At 37.2% G+C, this 22,317-nt stretch overlaps 1 protein-coding gene across 4 annotated transcripts in view; it reads right to left on the bottom strand.

The window, feature by feature from the left end:
• The window catches only part of DENND5B (DENN domain containing 5B), a 153,878-nt gene that overhangs the window by 38,846 nt on the left and 92,715 nt on the right, over positions 1-22,317 (bottom strand). For all 4 annotated transcript variants that reach the window (XM_087814737.1, XM_087814734.1, XM_087814735.1 and 1 more), the window contains 5 exons: positions 21,109-21,296; positions 15,352-15,888; positions 12,315-12,546; positions 7,770-7,920; positions 490-583 (listed from right to left, as the gene is read on the bottom strand). In XM_087814737.1, the coding sequence (XP_087670863.1) occupies positions 490-583; positions 7,770-7,920; positions 12,315-12,546; positions 15,352-15,888; positions 21,109-21,296 (1,202 nt within the window). The remainder of the gene's footprint in view (positions 1-489; positions 584-7,769; positions 7,921-12,314; positions 12,547-15,351; positions 15,889-21,108; positions 21,297-22,317) is intronic.

Below are 22,317 nucleotides of genomic sequence, written 5' to 3'. Positions count from 1 at the left end.
TACTTACTAAGTTTAAATTATACTTGAAATAACCTCTATGCTTCTTGTAATTTTTTTCCCTACAAGAGACATACTGACCAAAAATTTAACTTAAACTTGGCCTTGTAATTGTGATACAGAGGGAGACTTGTTTTAGAGCCTTTTTTAGATGTACTGAAATTACAAAAATGGAAAAGCCCGGCGGTTGTGGCTCAGCATCAAGGAGCATCAAGGAAATCGAGGTTCGATTCCCGGTCAGGGCACATGCCTGGGTTGTAGGTTCCATCTCCAGTTGGGGGTGTGCAGGAGGCAGCCAGTCAATGACTCTCTCATCATTGATGTTTCTATCTGTCTCTCCCTCTCCCTTCCTCTCTCTAAAATCAGTAAAGACATACAAAAAAAAAAAAAAAAGAATGGGAAAGACCCTACACGACACCTGCTGGGCTGAGAGAGCCTAGCTGGTGGCTCCTGCATCAGGCATCCCCAGATGGCAGCCCACATCCCACATACCTCCCTCAAGTCGTTGTCCAGCCCAACATGCTCGGAAGGCTGGCGAAGGCGGTCTTTTCTGCGCTGCGTGGTGGCGCTCCGACTTACCCAGCGACTGAAAAAATAGAATCCGTAGGTGAAAACAAACAAACCAAAGCAATGTAGTCACTTACCTTTAAAATAGAAAGAACTGTTCAAAAGACTGATAATACTTATTTTTCTTTTTAAAATATGTAACGGCTTTAATGAGATATAATTTAAATACCACACCATCACCCCATTTAAAGCATGTAATTCGATGGTGTTTAGTATATTCAGAGATATGTAATCATCACCACAATCAGTATTTTTTTTAAACTGAGGTTAAAAAAATGCACAGTTATCGCCTCTGTAAGGATCGTCTGTCTCCTTTGCATCTTGCCTGTCCAACAGAACTCCAAATCCTGGGTGAATAATGCTACCCTCTCACTTCCTTATTCTCATACCCATGTAGGTTAGCTTTTGATTTCAAAACTCATGAGTATCCATGAATCACTTCACCTGACCTTTATCAAGTCTCCCCAAATCCCCTCAGAGACTATTCTGTATCTTTCACTTTACTCTCAAGTGTGGCCTCCACTCAACTGATGACTTACGTGCCTCCTTCCTCTCACCCTCTATTTAATGATGCACACAGACACCTGATTTTTCTACTAATCTCAAAGTATAAAATATACTGGCCACGGCTCAAAACTATTTCTTCCACCTGTATTCGTGACCAATTCTCTTGCCTTCTTTGATCTGCTCTATTAGTAACCTCCTTTGCTGTCTCTCCAATTTCTCTCTCCCAATTGAATCTGTCCTTTCAGCTTACAAGCATGCTGGTATCTCTCTTGACCTTCTATGGTTACGTTTAAATCTCTTTCTTCACTCTTCTCATGTAAAAGTTCTTAAAGAGAAAAGTGTAGACATGAGGCCTCTACTTATTTACCTTTGGATCTTTAATCTCAAATCAGCTTCTTCCCATGAAAATGCTCTTGATGAAGCCACTGGTGCCCCCATTTGCCATATGCAATGGCTTTATTCATTCAATTCTTAGCTTATTCAAACTCTGCTACATTTAGTGCTGCTGATCACTCCTTCTACCTTAAAACTCCAGCTATTTTCAACTGCCTCAGTATTTCCAATGGGATAAGCTCTCTCACATTTGAGCCTCTGTCCATAAAGTGTTCTCCCAACTTCTACTCATCTTTCGGATAGCTTAGATGGCACACAGAAAGTGTTCTCTGATTCTTCTAAATCTAAATTAGCTACCCCTCTTTTACTCCAATTGTAGTACGTATCAGAGCATGTTATTCTTACTTAGCTCTATTTCCTTTCCTTTTTTTTTAATCTTCACCAGAGGATATTTTTTCCATTGCCTTTCAGAGAGAGTGGAAGAGAGAGAGAGAGATCAACACTGATTTGTTGCCTCCCGCATGTATCCCAACCGGGTTGAGGGATGGAGATATGGCTTGGCTGGAATCAAACCCGGAGCCCTTCAGTCTGCAGGTTGACACTCTAACCACTGAGCCAAATCAGCCAGGGCACTTATCTCTATTTTCTATAAAATCCTCTCTACTATAAACTCTTGAAGGGCTCGTATCATGTCTGTCAGCCTCTTTATTGGCAGAATCTGCTCTGTCACCTGCCCCTTCTATAAATACACCTTAAATAAATAATCGCAGATGCAATCTAACATTTAGGTTTACAGATGTTCATCACAGCATGTATGCAGTAACAAATTCTGTGTTTCTTTTATTTGAAGACACATTTTTGCTTTTAAATGTTTCTGAAATTAGGATATATATTTCACTCCAAAAGCATGTTAAATGCATAATTTTTCCAAAAAGCTTTTGAGTTAATAGCAGATCTTACACCCAACAGTTAGAATTAATTAAATGTGCTCAAAACAACCTAACTGTTCAACAGTAGGGGGTATTATACAATGAAATATCATATACTCATTTAAAAAATCAAGTTTCTAGGAATATTAATAATATGAGTGCTCCTGATACAATAATGAATGAAAAAGCAAGATACAACACTGTATAAACAAGGTTTTAATTTCGTAAGCAAGAAAAAAGTGTGAACATGCACATGTGTGTGCACACACACCAGGATCCATACAATGGAAAAAAACACCAAATGTTAACATCTCATGATGATGGCATTACGGGTGGCTTTAAAATTTACCCTATCACTTTCCAATATTTTAAAATTTTGATCGAATGTGTATTCTTGACTATGTATTCATTGTACCATTCTAAGAATATTTACTCTTGAGTATAACCTTGACAACAGAGATACACACAATTTAAAGTAAATTTATAGCCTGGCCAGTGTGGCTAAGTGGTTGAGTGTCAACCTATGAAACAGGAGGTCACAGTTTAATTCCCAGTCAGGGCACACGCCTGGGTTGCAGGCTCAATCCCAGTAAGGGGTGTGCAGGAGGCAGCCGATCAATGAATCTCATCACTGATGTTTCTCTCTCTCTTTCTCTCTCTCTCCTTCTCCCTTCCTCTGAAATCAAAAAAAACATACAAAAAAATAAAATAAAATGAATATATATTTTTGCCAGTAAGAAAAAGTCATACTGCATTTCTGACAATTTATTACTTTTAATTATTTCATTAACAAAGTATCCAATTTACAAAAAAAGTTAAAATGAGAAAGCTGTTTCTTTTTAAATAATTTATGTATGCTTTTGGTTTCAAGCTTCTAAATCATCTCATTTCAGTCTGCCAGAGGAACACTAAACAATTATAATAAAAAATGGTAGCAAAAAAGGTAGCTTCTCTTAAAATTTTTTTTAAAGGATATAGATGGGTTTACATCAGGGAAAAAATGCACGAAGATTTAATGATAGAGCTCTGAAGTGGAATCATTGGAAATGGATCAATGGAAGACTATAAAAAGAATACTAAGAAAATTGAGGAAACTGAAAAGATCCAGAAAAAGACATAGTAAGACACTGACAAAGATTTCATGCTTGACCAAACTACCATCAGGCACCTGAACTTTCTCCCAGACCATCTGTTCACTTTCTTGTAAAATCCAGTTTTAGTAAGAGCCCCACTAAGTCAGTTTAGAAGGAGCCCCCCATCCTGAGGGTCCATGAGCTCTCTTATCTGATCTGGGTCCTCATCGTTCCCCATCCCCCACATGAAGCCCAATCACCCTGGCCTGCCTTCAGCAAGAATCCTGTTTGGTCAGTTTAGTCAGAATCTCCCCTGGGCCCTAATATTTACTCTTAGTAATTTTCCATCCACTGACTTCCACTCTACTCCTTGGCTATAAATTCCTCCTTGCCCATCATGTGTTTGGAGTTGAGGCCAATCTCTCTTCCCCGTTGCAAAATCCCATTGCGGTGGTCCCAACACCTATCACAACAGCCTCCCTTGAATAAAGTCTGTCTTACCATCTTCAACAAGTGTCATGAATATTTTTTTCTTCAACAACTCTGAAGCAGAATATAAATATCAGCTGGCAAACTTATATAATAAATAAAGGGGAAGAGTAAAATATAATTAACCAAAAAAATGTATAAAGGCCTGGGTATAGATTTTTGACCGGCAGGCCTTGAAAATAGCCTTGTAGAAAAAGGGGAGGAAAAAGGGTCAGTGTAATATAGTAAAATTTGTTCAGGGTTTTAAAAAATTAAAGCTACTGGGTAGAATATAAAGGGCAGAACATCTCCCTTGGCAAGAAAAGTGGAAAAGACCATAGGTAAAGAAAAGGATAATTATTAACTTACATATTATAACTAGCATCTTACTATACACTCTGTGGGCCAAAAGGCCTATTTAATTTTAGTTTCAAAACAGGTAAATGAGCATCTGCTTAAGAAAATTATTATGAAGTCCACACATTCCTGGCCTGGTTAAGTAACTAACTTATTTTTTGCATTACTGAACCTTATTTACTAAGCATAATTTTACCAAAGATAATCATATTTGCTGAATCATTAAAGATCGCTTATTTGCTTTTGCCTTGTAAGCAGCACATTAAATTCTCTCTAACAGTTGATCAACCATTTACATGGGCATGGTTATAAATCCCTTAAACCCTAAAATTAGTTCTGAGATATTTTTTCTTTCAGACTACAATGTACCTGAAAATATAATGCTTGGGCTCTGTGTGGAAATGGGAAACCTTGAGATTATATATAAGATTAAAAGAAAATATGGCAGTAAGATCTAAAAATTGAAACCTTCCCTCCTGAGCACTCCTTCCCTGCTTTATTTTTCATCACAAATCTTATTACTATCTGACAGGTTATTTATTTTACATATTAAGTTTCTTTGTTTTTTTCCTCCTACTGAAAGCAGGGATTTTGGTTGTTTTGTTCATTGCTAGGCTTTCAGTGAACAAGACAGTGCCTTATATTCAGGAGGGGATCCATAAATATTTGCCAAATGAATGAATGAGCAATCTAATGGTATCAAAAGGAAATAAAAACTATTAAAGTTAATACTTGACCTGTATCAAAAAAGTGATTCAAACAGGATATTCTACAAATGTAAGGAAAAAAAGAATAAACTGATGACTAATCTGTTCTGATGGAAAATTCTCATCCATTTCTGAAATATAGGACATTGTATCTAGTACCATGACCTGGAAAGTTTGAACCCCCAACACTCAGTATCTCTGAGCACATTTTTAAGTTCAGTGTTTATCAAAGTAGGGACAGCTCTTCAATGCAGGGTAAAACCCTGCCAATTAACTGTATACGTGGTTTTCCTTTAAGAATCTAGCATTTATCATTATAAATCTCCAGCCCTTACAGATCTGTCACAAAATTTGGAAATTTTCATCACGGCTTTATTAACAGCATCTTGAAAAATAAAGATTTAAGTGCCAAAAATTTTGCAACGTATAGTTCAGCAGATCATCTGAAAGGTAGAAACATTATCTTGCTATCATCATAATTAGCTGGTTTATCAATATTAATAATAGAAAAAGAGCAAAGGGAGGACAGACATTACAAGCATGGTCACCTGGGCAGCTTCCCCAGGAAGCTACACTACACCCCTGGTCCATTCCCTGCAATCACTGGGGGAAAAGGTCTAACAAAGGGGAAAATGGACACATGCAGAGTAAAGTAGGGGTGATGTAGGGAAGATGCTTGCCTATCAGTCTAACCTGGGAAAAAGATCATTGGCTGGGGGGGGGTAGACACCAATATAAGCTCATGAAAATCTGGGAACACACAATCCCTAGACAGCCCCGTCTCTCTTGTTCTGCTCTGACTTTATTTCTGCTCCCCTGTACTCTCTTGCTTCATGACTCACACTTGCCTGCCATGTGGTCTTAAGCAGCTGCATGGACCATGGCTATGTGGACCCCACATGCAATGGACTGCAGCTGGGAACATAAGCTAAGTTAGCCAGATGCTGGACTGGAATGGACTTTAATATTGAGTGACAACTCTGGGCAGTGGCCTTAATTCTTGTTCTGCTGAAGACAAGGCTAGGCTTTTTCCATAGCGAGATAGAGGAAGATGGGACCTTGGAAGGGAACCCCCTTAATTTTACATCACTAATAAAGCTTGCCACAATCACTCAGGCTCCCGTATGAGTCTCAGGAAATTCCTTTCTTTGTGACATCACAAGAATTCTACTTCCACCAGCAACAGGTGTTGACACAGAGGGCACCCCACTGGTAACAATACTCCTAGCCCATCTTTCAAGAACCTTCACATTACTAATTTAGTTTTGGGCCACTTTGGTCAAAAGACATAAACCACCTCTTTTTTTATTGCTCTCACTGATTCTACACTTGCCTTCTGAAAATGCACGTGGCTCAATGCCATTTATGTTGTGTACTTAGTCTTTACTTCAGTCTTCTAGCCCATTTCTTTACCACAGCCTAGCTCCCCCCCCCCTTCTCTGACTCTCTTTAATAAGATCACAGATGTAGAATAGTATCTTCAGATGAGAAGAGAGGAAAGTGATTCCAACTTGTCCAAAATTCCTAAGCTGCTTAGTGGTTAAGAATGAACCAAGTTTCAGAGTTGCTGATTTCCCATTCAAAGCTCTTTTGAACTTACTATCTTCCCCATTAATAACCTTCTTTGCATCTTTCTTGTGAAACCCTTCTTTACTACGCACTTGTTAATAAAGTGCGCCTAAAATCAAGGACTCTCCAAGTAACTTTTCATTTCTAACCATATTCAGATATTTTATGAATGGAATTATCTTTCATGAAGAATGACAGGGTTTATCTTTCTTTTTGGGTGTTTTGCAGTTTTTGCATTCAATGCTTAAAAAATACAAAGATGGTGTTATCAGTTGAACTGTGTCCCCCAAACAGATATGTTGAAGTTTTAACCCCAATACCTGTGAACGTGACCTTATTTATTTATTTATTTTTAAATATATATCTTCATTGATTTCAGAGAGAGGAAGGGAGAGGGAGAGAGAGAGAGAGATAGAAACATCAATGATAAGAGTTGTCATTGATTGGCTGCCTCCTGCAGGCCCCCGACTGGGGATTGAGCCCACAACTCGAGTATGTGCCCTGACCAGGAATTGAACTGTGATCTCTTGGATCCTAGGCTGATGCTCAACTGCTGAGCCATGCCCAGCTGAGCAAATGTGATCTGATTTAAAAATAGGGTCTTTACAGATGAAATCAAGTTAAAATAAGGTCATCAGAGGAAGCCCTAAACCAACAAGACTGGTGTCCTTATAAGAAGAGGAGAAACTGGACACATACACAGAGAGAGAACAGGCATGTAAACAGGAAGACAGAGGCTAGAGTTTTGCTACTAGAAGCCACGAAATGCCTGGGGCTACCAGACATTGGAAGAGGCAAGGAAGGATCCTCCCCTAGAAGCCTCAGATGGACATGGCCTTGCAAAAACCTTGATTTTGGATTTCTAGCTTCCAGAATTGTGAAAGGATAAATTTCTACTCACTAAGTCTGTAGTGCTTTGTTACGGCAGTCCTAGGAAACTAATACAGATAGTGAGATAACACAGATAACGGAAGTACAATTTATCTAATGCCATTAGAGTATTAGCATTATAGTTAAACACAGTCAGTTAAAGTAAAGCTATTCCCAAGTGCACATTACCCAAAAAAGAAAAGTCTCTAGTCTTTGGATTTTTTGACATGATCGAATTAAAAGTTAATCCTATCTCAAATGAATTAATTTGTTCTTCAAAAAAAGTAATCAGATCGATAACATGTGTGACGGCTGAGCGTTACTCCATTAGAGTTGCAGAGCATCGCACCTTTCATTCATTCCTCAACTACTCAAGTAAAGAAGGTGCTTACTTGTTATTAGTTGGTCCTGTTGCCAAGACATCGGACTGTAACTTTGGAAAGAACCCTTGTTCATATTTTCCTTGACCAATTTTCATATCAAGCAGATGTGGGTGGATTGCAGTGTGGTCCATTTTCATCAGCCGCTGCTCAATTGACTGAGCTATAAATTAAATTTGTAACAAATTAGAGACATTTCATTGGCTAAGCCTTAAAAAATAATGCTTCCTCTACTCATGCACCAACAAAGGAACCCAATCTTTCTCACACTCTGAAACAGATTTTTACTAAAGCTCTTCAGAAATCAGTATAATGTAAGTACAAAAAGGTTAATTTTAAGTAAATACTGGGTAATTAATTTTTACAGTATTTCTGCCTTTGTCAAAGGCAGGGCAGTGGGGTTGAAAAATCTCTTAAGTTAGCATTAAAACAATTCCCATAAGTGGGAAATTCAACATTCTTAATGGAAATATGGTTCTAAGTACAGTATTAATGAAAATAATGGCAAATATTTCCCTTGAGCTGAAGGACAGGTAAAGAGAAGGGAAAAGTAAGTACAGAAGCCTTGTATTAACTTTCTTTGTACAAAAACCCATTAAATACTCGTGGTTCTTTTTGTGACAACAAGAACTGTGTGAAGTTTATTACTTTTAGTAACAGTCACATTCTCATTAGTAGGAGTCTTTTAGGAGTGTTTATTAGATCAAGAGGGGTAAGGCAGAGAAAAACAAAATAAGCAGGCATTTAGAAAATGCCCAGAGGATTAAAAAACTGACCTTTTAAAGAATATAATGGGACAAAGTCAGAAGACAGGAATTACTCAATATTTCTATTTTTAAACCACTGAAAGTTAGGGGATGTCTCAAAGACCCAAGAAAGAGTGAATTATGTCTCTGGTAAAAAAAATATATAAATAAATCAATCTGATCTTCAATGTTTTCATTAACTGAATTTTCAAGAGGAAATGTAACATTTGAAAATCAAGACTATGTCTCCAGTCCTCTGCCTAGAAACAACTAAAACAGGAGAACAGGCAGTGACTGTGGTTGTGTGATAAAGAGAGCACACTGGGGAACTGCTAATCTTGGGATTTAGGAGAAATAAAAAGGTATTTTTATAAATATTTCACAGAATCAGTTTATTTTGCTCCTTTCAATACCAGCAGATTGAATACTGCTTGTTATTGCCCAAACACAGTCTAAAAAAATTCTTTCTTGGGTGGGGAGGGGTCTGTCCATGACACTCTACTTTTGTCAAAAGAACATGCTTAATACTCTCTTCCGTGAGATCAGTGCTTCACCCAAACCAGTGGTTCGTGTCTGACAAAAATAGTACAAGGGGAAGCTTTGAGGAAGTTACTATTACCCTCTGTGACTTAAACGTCAAAATGTTAAACTTCCCTAATTTTCCTTCACAGGAATTTATCCAAAACTTTCTTGAACTTAATTTTATTTTTAATGTGTAGCTTGTAACTTATCTTGAAACATAGTCCATATGTTCTATGCTGGGCAAAAAGGATGCCCTGTTTTACTGTAGAATGATATTTAATTTTCAACAATGCCCCTTGGCTCTCCACAGCCCTATTTATGCTCTCAATGTTTCCTAATATTTATAAAGCACAATTAACAGATGGTTTAGGCAAAATAATGCTTAGATTCATGGCATGGAATTTTCTGAAGTTCCTGCCAATTTTATGTTCCATGAAATACTACAAAATTCCATCTCTGCCAATTCCATCTCATGAAAAGAAAAAAGGAAAATTAGCTTCAGTTTTTTCCATTGGATTTGAAATGACAGAAATCCATCTGATGCTGAGTTATTCTCCTTTTGTTAGGAATCTTTTTAAAAAACAAAAATCATAATTCACAATGAATCACTCTTGGGTTTACATGTAAGACGACCATAGGGAGCACAATGCAGTGTTAACTTTTCAGTGATTATGCCACCAGTGAATACTGAACATTCAGAGGTTATTAAATGCCTGCTTTGAGGGGTCAGGGCCCTGTTGTTATACTTTCAAGGGTTTGTGCCAATATTCAGTTTCTGTGATTGGGGGGGGGGGGGAACTCTGCATTACGATCAGCTGGTTGCCTTTCTGCACAGAAATCATGAGGTTCTGGAGCCACAATGTCAACAGCAGATGACCTCTGCCTAAAGAGTTCACCTGCAAATCAAAATCCTTTTTAGTTAGAGGCAGAAGAAAAACAAAAGCTAAACAACAGGAGACAAAAATAATACACAACAAAAAATCCAATGCTGACAACAAAATCCCAACCTCTGTAGCTTTTGTTGGAGGAGGGTGGAAGACAATTTTATCTGATAAAAGAAATAACTGCACATTCTTTGAGTAATGGACAGTCACAGCCAGCTGCCTCCTTTTACTTTTTAAAAGAGTGTTTGATAAATTAAGTTCCTGGGAGACTACTTACTGCTTTAGCTGAATCTCATTTTCATGTATGTTAAATCTATAATGGTACATTTTCAAGAGTATTATATAATTTCTGTCATGATAGAGGGAGTATCAAATTCTTTAAGAGGCTGAAAGAAAATCTATTTTAATTGAAAAGATTTCTGGAAGCACACAAAGGAATCAGTGCTGAGCTCCATTAAAAAATAATCTGGCCCGGCCGGGCGTGGCTCAGCGGTTGAGCATTGACCCAGGATCTAGGCAATCAGGGTTCAATTCCCGGTCAGGGCACATGCCTGGGTTGCAGGCTCGATCCCCAGTCAGGGGTGTGCAGGAGGCAGCCGATCAATGACTCTCACATCATTGATGTTTCTATCTCTCTCTCCCTCTCCTTTCCTCTCTATGAAATCAATAAAGATATATTTAAAAAATAAACATAAAAATCTGGCCTAGCCGGGGCGTGGCTCAGCGGTTGAGCATTGGCCTGGGAGATTGCAGTTCCATTCCTGGTCAGGGCATATGCCCGGGTTTCGGGCTCGATCCCCAGTCAGGGGTGGGCAGAAGGCAGCCAATCAGTGACTCTCTCTCATCATTGATGTTTCTATCTCTCTCTTTCCCTCTCCCTTCCTCTCTTTGAAATCAATAAAGACATTTTTTTTTTAATTTTTTTTAAATCTGTCAGAAAGGGAGGAATGAAGTTGGCTCAACAAGGCATTATACTCTTCATACGGCCACTAAAGCACTGAAAGTCAGACTATAATCTGAACAGGCAGAGACAATTTAACTCATTCTACCCCTCAATTTCCAGAGACACAGTAACTGCCACTTCCTGAAAGCCTCCAAGGATTGACCCTCAGAACACACAACAGGATGAAGTTCCAGCAAGTTACCCAAGAGACCTCTATAGCTACATAAAAAATATTGTTCATATACTCCTTTCCTTAAATATGCTAAAACTACGGCATCACAACTCAGGTGACTCTGATTTAGTTACATAAAGTGAGAAAGGCTAGTAACAGAAGCAGAGCAGACACTCCACGTTGGCTACCTCCTTTTTCTCCAGAGGCAAGATTGTTTTCCAATAGCTCCTACATTTGAAGAAAAATATATCAAAGGAAGGGGCACTCAGGTGATAAAATATCAGTTTATTTAGCAAACAAAGAGGAACCAGGTATGAATGCATAAAATTGTGTGGACTGGTACATTTTACATGTTTCTTTATTGAATGCGCAGCTAACATCGTAGTAAGGCCTCAGGGGCTAGAATCAGTCACACCTGGGTTCAGATCACAACTCCACCAATCACTAGCTATGCAATCATAAGCAGGTGGTTTGACTGCTCAGTTTTCTCAACTATAAAATGAAGGTAGTCATAAAACAAAAGTAAATGTGCCTATACCCCCCTTCATCATTAAGATCAAATGCAAAAGGGCATGTAAAACACCTGGTACAATGTTCAGCACACAGTAAATACTCAGTAAACACTGACTGTTAATATGGCTATTTAGTGGACTATTATATTACACTGTCAGACAAGACTGGCCAAACTCATAATTCTTGGAGGGAAAAACTGGTGTCAGGGTTGGGAAACCTCTAATTTGAATACAAGAATCCAGAGATGTAATTTCAATAAATAAAGCTATTATAATTAATGGCACCATTAGACTAAATATACTGTCACAATTACGTTAATTAAGCAACATCTCTGATTTACTATTTTAAATTAATACTTATCTTTTCCTGGCCAAAGAGAAAAGAGGCCATAAGTAAAAAGGCAACATAAGCAGCAAGATAGAAATTAACATTTTTTTCCATAAAGGCAATAAAAAGAACAAGACAAAAACATCATAGCAACCCTGTAATTCTACTCCATTCAATTTGTTACTGCTTTTCCTCTTCTAAGAGAAAAGGAATGTCAAGTAGGAATGGGATGGACATGAACTCACAGAAACAGAAGGAAACAAAACTAAAGAAAGTACCTCTTGATATATATAGTACCATAAAGTCTAAAACTGATAATTAATTTTTCGTTTTATATGGCCAACAATGTATACAAAACAATCATGGGTTTTAAGTTAATTTAAAAAGGCATGGCAAATGTACCTGCTTTATTTATTTATGTTTGTTTATTATTTTTTTAATGTCATTTACCTGCTTCTTTTAAAGTGCTGCATTTCTGATATATAGATGTCCTCAAGGTGGGTGCCCTTACATTATACAGTCTTATCTTCTCAATCCGAGAGTCAAAGACCCGAAGCAAGGGATCTTTCTCCTCCCACTGAGACATAATTTTATTATCAATAAAGGTGGCAAACATCTGTGTTTCAATGAAGCGTGAAAGGAATGGCAGGTATGGCTCAGGCTGGTCACACAGAAAGGAAGCCTGTAATGAGAAAAATGAAAAAATTATGAGCGCAGAGACCCATCGCAATACTACATGATTCTGAAAATTATCTGTTGCTAAGGTCATTCTTTTTAAATCGTATAACATACAAAACTGATGCTTAAAAGTTCAAAAATCTTTAAAAATTCACGTTGCCTGCCTTTCTTCTAAATTCAAAAAATTTCGGTCACTTAGGTCTTTATCACTGATCTTATCTTTCAAACCTGATTTACATTCTGATCCTCATGGCCGTTTTATAGAAAACAGAGCATCATTAATGAAAGATGGTGGATCAATTGCCACAGGATTGCCAATCATCCTCTTCACTTACCAATAAACTTGACCCCTTTCCCCAGTGAGCTGTAATTTCTTCTGCTATATCTAGCCTATGCAATATACCTTCAAGTCATAAGGCAGTGAGGTGATTAACTGATACAATAATGCCATATACATAATAATTTTAAATAAAAACAACATGACTCGGCCGGGTGTGGCTAAGTGGTTGAGCATCGACCTAGAATCCAGGAGATCAGGGTTCGATTCCCGGTCAGGGCACACGCCCGGGTTGCGGGCTAGGCAGCCAATCAATGACTCTCTCATCATTGATGTTTCTATCTCTCTCTCTCCCCCTCCTTTCCTCTCTCTGAGATCAATAAAAGTATGTTTAAAAAAAAACACCAACATGGAGTTTGTCTTTACAGGTGAAATCTTTTTGTTTTTCTTCAAGTGGATGTTTTTCTAGGCCCCAACTGTCAGAGATTCATGGGTGAGTGTTAATTCAAGATCAAACTCCTTCCAGACCTGTGCTGAGACTTAACTAAAAAAAGAATGGCCTAAAAAACCATCTGAAGCAAGTTATAAGCCTTTAGCATGTACAACACATTCCTGTTACCAACCAGTTCGTCTGCTGCACAGAATGGTTCAGTAAATTGTAATCAGGTTTCAACTCAGAAGTGTTCATTTTTTTTCTGTGGTTCTTCAGGTCTGTGTGTCTAGAAACTAGTTGCAGCCTGGTACCCGCTGAAATTTGGAGATGAATTACTATTTCAGCTGCTGGGTTGGTTTCACTTCCCATTCTTTAGAGTAGATGCAGCTGATGGGAAGGTAAGTTCTGATGTAAGATTACTCTCCTTAATACTCATCAGCTTCTTCCTAGCATGTTTCTCATTCTGAAATTTAGGAAGCCTTTTAAAAAGTTCCTTACAGAAACCCAGTTATTCAATTTAAGTGCTTCCATAGTTCAGATGTATTTACATAAATCCAAATAGCCAGAAAAAGGCTCACAATAGTCTCTAGAAATCAGCTCACCTCTTTAAAAGGTATTTTACAGATAAACATCAAATGTACTTTTTATAGAGCAAAAAGCCTTTTTATTTTTTTTCCTAAAAGGGTCAAATGTCTGGCTTTGATATTCAGACCCTCATGGACTACGACATGTAAGGTCAGCAAAGACTCGGTTTGCACCAGTAGTATGTGACAGTCCTGTAAATTTTCCTAGTGAAAAATTAGATGATTGCAAGCCTTCTGGAATCCGACATGAAACTTTCATTTCTCTAGGGGTTATATAAAAAGAATTCCATTTATAGTTTGAAGCTACATAAAGATTAAGGAGGAAGCAAGTACCAGTGCTCGATTTAGATAAGAATTTGAATTGCCCCAAGGATAAATCCTGAGTGTACACAGTAGTTCCAAGCTGAATAGGAAAAAATGTGGGAAAATGGTTAAACTTAATGAGAAAGGAATCTAAGAGCACAAATACATTTGGGGAAGGAAAGGCTTCTTAATTTATTAAGGAAGTTTTCTCAAACATAAAGTGCACCAGAACTTAACTGTTCAATACAGTTTAGATCTTCTGCCTGAAAAAATATCTGATGAAATCAGAAAATAATCTTTTATACTACCTACTTTTATAACATTTTAAAATTAATATTTATTTGTCAGATGCTCCAAGATTGTACATTAGGCTCTTAGGATGGATTGGCCCCTTTAAGGAGACTTTCACAGCACAAAGATGCCATTTAGCAAAAAGCCATAACTCATTCTAATAGCAATATCATGCCTCAGCTACCACAGAAGCAGGAGGCTGAACTACACCCTGGTGACCTGAAAGAGTTAATGCCCTTCCCTTAAGTGCTTTTGTCTGGAAAAAAATTTTTTGATGGATATGTCAAGAAAATCTGGTAGATGAATACTCTACAGTAAACCTTAGCAAGAAGCTTCAATGTCAACAGGACAATCAAAAGCTGGTGCTATTTTCTGTCTTCCTTTCCCCAAAACTGGAACAGAACCTTAGGCTTATAGTAATAAAACCTAATTCATTCATCTTTCTCTCTTTTCATCCTAGAATGAGATAAAAATTTGGCTTCTGAAACTAAACTGTTTTGTTACCTTTACAGGGACAAATAGTGACTTCATTATATTGAAGACAAAATATAAAAATGGGATTTATTAGAAAAGAAATAGGCCTTATTTAACTAGCCTTGATCCTTGAATAAGTGACATTCTTACAAGATCAGATAGTGTTAACAGATTTGAAATACCTGTGAAATCTGAGTTTCTATAATTTAAAAATTTTCAAAGTATAGAATTTTTAAAAATGAGATGAAAGGCAATGTAATACATAATTTGATGGTGGGCTTAATGAGCTAGTTGATTTGCTTTCCTGTGAAATTGTTTTATCTAGTGTAAAATACTGGTAATTTATTAATTGGAGAGAGGAAAAATCTGTGTTTAAAAAAAAGTTAACAAAACCAAATAATATAGCCCACTAAGAACCATAAAAAGGGAAACTATGGTTCTTTTTACTTTGTCAAAGTTCTGCATCTGTTCCCGGTTGGTGAGCCAGGACTCCAAGTCCTGGGCACTCTGAATCACAAACGCTTCGTAGTCTGCAAACATCTGTGTAAAGCGGTTAGCAAACACCTCTCGGAGCTGTACGTTGAGCTGGTAGTCCCTTAGCTCTGCCTCTTCACACTGCAGTTTCAAATCCTTTTCTTTTTCACCCAGAGAGGCAGAGAGGTCCATTTTTTCCACGGTCACACCGGTCCGCTTAGCCAGAGCTTGGAGGCGGGCTATGGTTTCGTTGCCTTTTAGTAACTCATACATGCTGATGTTATTAGTGGAGATGTTGCCATTCTTCTTGTCATTGACCAAGTCTTTCAGAACCAGATTCTTCAGCTTGGTGGCACTCTCACTGCAATGTAGGCTGCCCTCAGGAGGGATCCCAAAGTGAAGAAGAACTTCAGAGAGTTCCTGTATAAAATCCACTTTGTTGGGGAACTGTGGAAATTCTTCAGGCAACTCGATAAAATGGTTGTCAATATCCACAAAACACAAATTAGCCTGAAAAAGAAAAAAGAAATATAAAGGTTTTACAGTAAAGAAATGTTAAGTTCTAAAATATTTTTGCCAACTACTATAAACAAAATCACAAATTACGCAGATTTTATGTTAACCTTTTCAAGGTTAAGAATTTTTTATTCTTTTTTTTTTAATTGATTTCAGAGAGAGAGGAAGGGAGAGGGAGAGAGAGATAGAAACATCAATGATGGGAGAGTCATTGACTGGCTGCCTGCTGCTGGGGACTGAGCCCGAAACCCGGATAAGTTCCCTGACCAGGAATTGAAATTCAGTCTCCTGGATCATAGGTTGATGCTCAACTGCTGAGCCATGCCAGCCGGGCAAGAATTTTTTATTCCTTAAAAATAAATCTCTGTTGCCAGCAGTTTTCCCTATGTGAGTATTTTTATACCATATTTAATATAAATGAATAATTTTATCTGGATCTCATCAATTTATTATAATCAAGATATGGTTCTGTAATAGATGGCATCCCTAAATGACTAAAGATGCACAGACTGATAGTACCTTACAAATCCAAGAACACTGGGTATGCTCACTGAAGGAGCTTGAACTTTCTATGCCATTCCACTGCTCTAACACCATTCATAATTTAGAAAAAACAATTGCTAAAATTTAGCAGCTACAGTACCCTGCCCCTAGATGGGATAAAGCTGGCAAAGAGCAATCCAAATTCATAGAAAATCCACAAATTTTTACTTTATCCCAAATTAGCTTCAGCCTCTTGGAAAACAAAACCATTTCAGAAGTCATTAGACCAAGAGCAGGAGGCAGAGAGAGGTGGTAGAGGCCGTGCTTAGAGAACTATAAATGATTAACCCTTGGATAATTAAGAGGTGACTCAGGAGATATTTCTGAGTTGAGGAAAAGAGGAGATAGAAATCAGAGGAAATGGTTTTTTGAGTTTGCTTATGCTCTAGGTTTTAAATAAAAGGCTTTTAAACATTTTTCAAATAGATATGAAAAATTCAAGGAGCCAAGTACCTGCATAAAATTCTGATGATCCCCAAGGTACCTGATTATAGTAGACTCCAAAACAGTATTTTACTTTTACTGTTCAGACCTTCTTAATCTGAACAAGGTTGTCAGTATAAAGGAAGACAGTGCTCCTAGACTGGAGAGGAAGGGGGCAAAGGTGAAGCCCATCGCATAAAAGTGATCCTGACGGCATTAGGGACTGAACGCAGGGCATGGGGTGGAAGTCAACAAACAGAATAGGAAGCTTCCTGGTGTTTCCTCATCCCCTCACCCCACCCTGCCCTGTCCCCACCTCCCAGGTCAGCAAGGGGAGAATTCACACTGTCATCTCATCTGAGTGCCAAGGAAAAGTGAAAAGAGGAGAGCAAACAGTTGGATCTCTGTTTTTCTCTTCATGTTAGATACTGATGAGCAAGGAGTATAGCAAAGTTCCAAATCAAGCTCAATAAAAACTCAAGATATCCCCCATCCAGAGAACCAATGAAGATTTCTTCAAGTCTGCAGATGAAGAAGTTGAGGCCCAAGAAGATAGGTGACTTCCTGACACCTGTCTCAGATAAGCATCCTCAAAGAGCCTGGTGGCTTACGGGACTTTTCCCCCTGCATCTTTCCTCTTTTCCAATGTCAATAGTTTTCTCTAAATAAAGTAAGAGTTGAAGTCACATCTTGCTGAAGACCCTACAGCTTCCTTTAAATCTGCATCTTTACATGTGTTTCTACAGTCCAGAAAGAAGGATAGTATATTGAAAAGCTTATAGGGAGAAAGTAGGTCACATAATTCAAATGGATGATTCAATATTTTTAAAAATGGAAGGAAAAAGATCCATTAACTTGCTAATATAAATGTTAACCAGCAACCTCTCACCAGTTATATTTTGTACCATCTCCTTTATTAATGCCTTCCAGCTATCCTTTTCTATCCTGTGCCTTCTATGAAAAGAAAAAGTGATGCATTTTGGGAAATTTTAAAGCTTGTTATGCTCATGTAATCACTGCTGAGCAGAAAGTGTATGGCAAGGTGGGTGTTCAGCACCACAGCTCCTGGCCTGTCTTCAAATGCCTATGAGACTCTCACACCCTCCTGTGTCTGCATAGAAGAACCCAAGTTTGGGGCTTTGGTTATGACAAAGTAGAAATGGGAAATGGGAACTTGTGTTATAAAAATTTATTGAAGAAAAGCCAAAAAGCTGTTTTCTAAAACAAATAAGAACTCTATGCAATAGAGTATTCTGATAAGTCACGTTCTCACTTTTAATACCATTAAATTAAAAAAAATTATATGAGAAGAGCTCAAGAATATGACACAATGAAAAATGGACTCGGCATCTCAATCTTAGGTTGTTTTAAGACTAAATATTTCTACGTTTTTACTGATCAACAATGTAATTACTGCCAATGAAAAGCAACAAACATTCCCTCAAAAGGGAACAAAAACTTGAAGCTTAATTATCTCTTCTGCCATGAAGACCTTCCTATGTTCCTAACCCAAAGGCATTTTTATTTCCCTGTATATATTCTTAGTTCATTCATTCCTCTTACTGACATTTATTTTTAGCCTGTATTATTGATATTGGTAAATGAATATTTTGGAAAGCAGAAATCGCCTCTTATTGATCTTGATGTCTCCCAATGTATCCTGCACTAGGAGTGTATGAGGCAACATTTGCGGAATGAGTAAACAAGGCTCAAGGAGATGTCATCTTGTGAAACCCCAAAAATGCAGGCAGGAGGGGGAAGTACCCAGGAATGTGAGGCGAGGGCAGTTTTCTCCATGCTGAGTAAGGGATCCAGTTACTCAGTGGTGGAAGTTAAGCCAGAGGAGAACATTTAAAACACTCCCATAGAATCTCGGGGCAAGATATGGAAAAAGCAATTCCACTTCAACTTTCTCTTGATTTTTTGGTCCACCATTTACTCTAAAGATTAGTAAGAATGGTAGAAAGTGAGGTGCCATTCTATGCAGTTATTCCTCAGGGCTATATCCTTCCACCATCACCCACCCCCACTCCCGAAAACACACACAATACAATAAATGGCTCCCTGTGCCTATCATTTTGGAATCATGGGGAAAGTGAGTGGGTGGTTAATTATAAGTCTATGTAGTTACATCAGTCAGCTAAGAACCAAAATCATATTTTCTTAAAATAACAATTATGCAAACATTTTCACAACTATTCTAAGAAACTCTATTACTATTTTTAGCTATTATTTTATTTTATAGTTTTCAGAAAGGGGGGAGGGTGAGTATTATTAGTGTATTGAAGTCACGTTTTTAAATGACTATTTTTATACCTACTTCCTCCCAAAATTATGTGAAGTAGATTATTTTGTCTCATTGTAAAACAATACCAGAGCAAAGTGATATACCTTTTTTTCTAAATTCATGTACTAATTTATACTATCTATATAGAAGCACTGCTATTTTCACAGCTGATTCAAGAAATTTCATATTATTCTACTCTATGAATAGATGGGTATGTATATTTATCAAACAGTGATTTAATGAATAAAAAATTAGAAAATCACAGACATTACTGTAAGAACTTACAGAATTTTAAAGTTTATCTTTAGAGTCAGAGGATGCACACAGAAACAGAGACAGAAAGATTTCCTGACTACATCAAGGTGGTACTTTAAAATCCTCAAAAATTATTACTCATGCAAAAATGGAAAGATAATATTTATATATCTAAACAAAGGATCTTATAAAATATCATCTGATTAACATACAAATAGACCAGAAACTAAACTCAAGGAACTCAACTTGTCACTGTTTAAGAAATACATTTGGCTAGTCTATTTCTTTTTTCCTTGAAAATTTAAAGGATTTATGTCTTTAAACCATCAAGATGCTGAGATTAATTTAAGAAAAGATAACACAAGAGCGTTCAGGTAACAGAGAAAAAGAGGTATAACAGGGAGGCAAAAGCAGAGAACATGCATGAACTCAAAAAGACCAAGACCATTTGTATTATATGTATTCTATATTATCTGAATCAAGCCACTTTCCCCCCGAACAAAAATGCTAATTTTGGTAGGGAAAATGTTTATTAGAATAAAGTAAGCAATGGCCTAGCCAGTATGTCTCAGTGGTTGAGCACTAACCAGGAGGTCACAGTTCAATTCCCAGTCAGGGCACATGCCCCAGTACAGGCTTAATCCCCAGTAGGGGGAGTGCAGGAGGCAACAGATAAATGATTCTCATCAATGATGTTTCTTTCTCTCCCTTTCCTTTCCTCTCTCTGAAATCAATAAAAATATATATATTTAAAAAAGAATAAAGTAAGCAATGGATGATTACAGGATCATTACTGGGTATAATGACTGCAGCAGTGTGTTATTTTGAATTCATTTATTAAAATGAGATTTTCTATGGGAAATAAGAAAAAATAAAAGTGAAGCACAACACAAAAGATTTTATTAAGAAAGGGGCTAATTACATAGCTAACAATATTATGTGATTAACCATTTTATGTTTTTTAATAGGCCATGGCACTCTTATCAGTATTTCATTTCAAAGGCTTAACATTGTAATTCCAAGGACTGTAAACAATAGCTAAAAACCAGATTCAAAATGCTTTCAAAATATTCATTTATTTTCTTCTTAACATTTGAAAATACAACACACAGAAAGCATAGTAACCTTAAGGTGGCCTAAATGCTAGGGGTTAGAATTTTTATCTCTACCATCTAGCCAAAGTTGACATTTAGAGAAAGGTGATAACTAGCCTTAGGTCTGAAAACAAAGAATACTAAAGTATTTGATGTTTCCATTATCCCTAGCTTGTGGAAAGACTTTACTTTTCATTTGATGGAGGTGAAGAATCAAATTCACTTCAATGAATACAATGATTTTAGAGGATGTTAAAACTGGGCTGCCTTGTTTAAGAAATAAAACTTATAATGTGAATGGAGAAAAGGAAATAAAATGTCATTAGAATAATAAAGCAACTAGATAACATTAATATACTACTGTTCCATCTTCACAAATTTATAGCTGTGGAAATCTGCTCTTGTCCTGCTTTGCACCATGTTTAATTAATGACTGTCACAGTCACCATCAGGAGTCAGGATCTGCGTCCTATGGCTGGGGCTCTGCCCTAGACTTACTTGGGAGACTCAGAACAGAGACACAGTTTAGATAAAGACAACGCTATCTAAGGAAAGTATCCCTGACCTAAATCAACAAACAGCAAATGCTTCATCATTCATATTAACTTTTACCTCTTGAGGAAGTTCTAGTTTAGAACGGTCAGTTCCTTCTTTTGACTGAAGGCCCATCAGATAAGGGACAGGAGCATCAAGAAAATGTAGCAGAGAAGCAGGGAGGATGGGCACATATACATGCTGCCACTGAAATGGGAACAAAAGTGTGGTGATGCCTTCCGCCACAGTCATCAGGCGTTGATAATCTGCACAGAACAAGGAAAAACGGAGGGGAAGATTCCAAGTAAAAACATAATCACTGCATTGAGCTTGAAATATCAATTTCTAGAAAAATTCTTGTGCTAATATATAAAATCTTTCTTTATGACCATACAGATGATCGGTCACATTTCTATCCCACCATAATTAAATAGTTAAATGGTTCCATTTGAACGGTTTTGAGAAAGTATGGGTAGGTGGGAAAGAACATCATACTCTTTGCTCCTGAAATCACTGGTATGTGAATTTGCTTTCCTTTAAAATGCGGAGGAAACAAGAACTAAGAAAACTGCTCTTGGCACTTCTCCCATTAAAAATGGACCAGAATATTGCTACTGGTCACTTTTTGTATACATGTATATTTATACAATCCCCAAATTCAGAGACCTTTTTTCCTTGTATATATAATTATCCTGATTATATTTTTGTTAGCCTTCATTTTGTGGGTACACGAAATCAACAGATATATGCATTCATAGTCACACTTTATATATTTAACCCCCAACTACAGAACTATCAAATATGGGGGCAAAGTGAAAGTTACCAGAAAATTAAAGGTTGGGTTTTTTTTTTACACGAACAAATTTATCAAAACTAAAAACTGTTTACAATATTAAAGCGCCACCCTCGTTTTGAGATATAGTTGACATATAACACTATATTAGTTTTTACCTGTACATGATGATTTGATACATGTATATATTGCAAAACGATTACCACAATAAGTTTAGTTAATATCTATCACCTCACATAATTACAGATAAACTATCCTCTTAAACCACTCTGCCATGGATGTTTATACAAACACATCTATAATGCCTTGGATCCAGATGTGTTGCAGAATTCAGAACTTTTTTTGTTTTTTTGTTTAATTTAGAAAGGTAATATTGTACATACACCATATACATGAAATACCTAGGGAGCACCCTGCAATCAAACACATTAATACAGTATTTCTGCAACAAACCATGAGAATGTCCCAGGAAGGTAGATAGCCAAAGATTAAAT

This window comes from Miniopterus natalensis, chromosome 2 (assembly GCF_054644295.1).
Source record: "Miniopterus natalensis isolate mMinNat1 chromosome 2, mMinNat1.hap1, whole genome shotgun sequence".
NCBI classification, from domain to species: Eukaryota; Metazoa; Chordata; class Mammalia; order Chiroptera; family Miniopteridae; genus Miniopterus; species Miniopterus natalensis.
The sequence above is the reverse complement of the archived record's forward strand: the minus strand, read 5'-3'. Positions and strand labels throughout refer to the sequence as shown.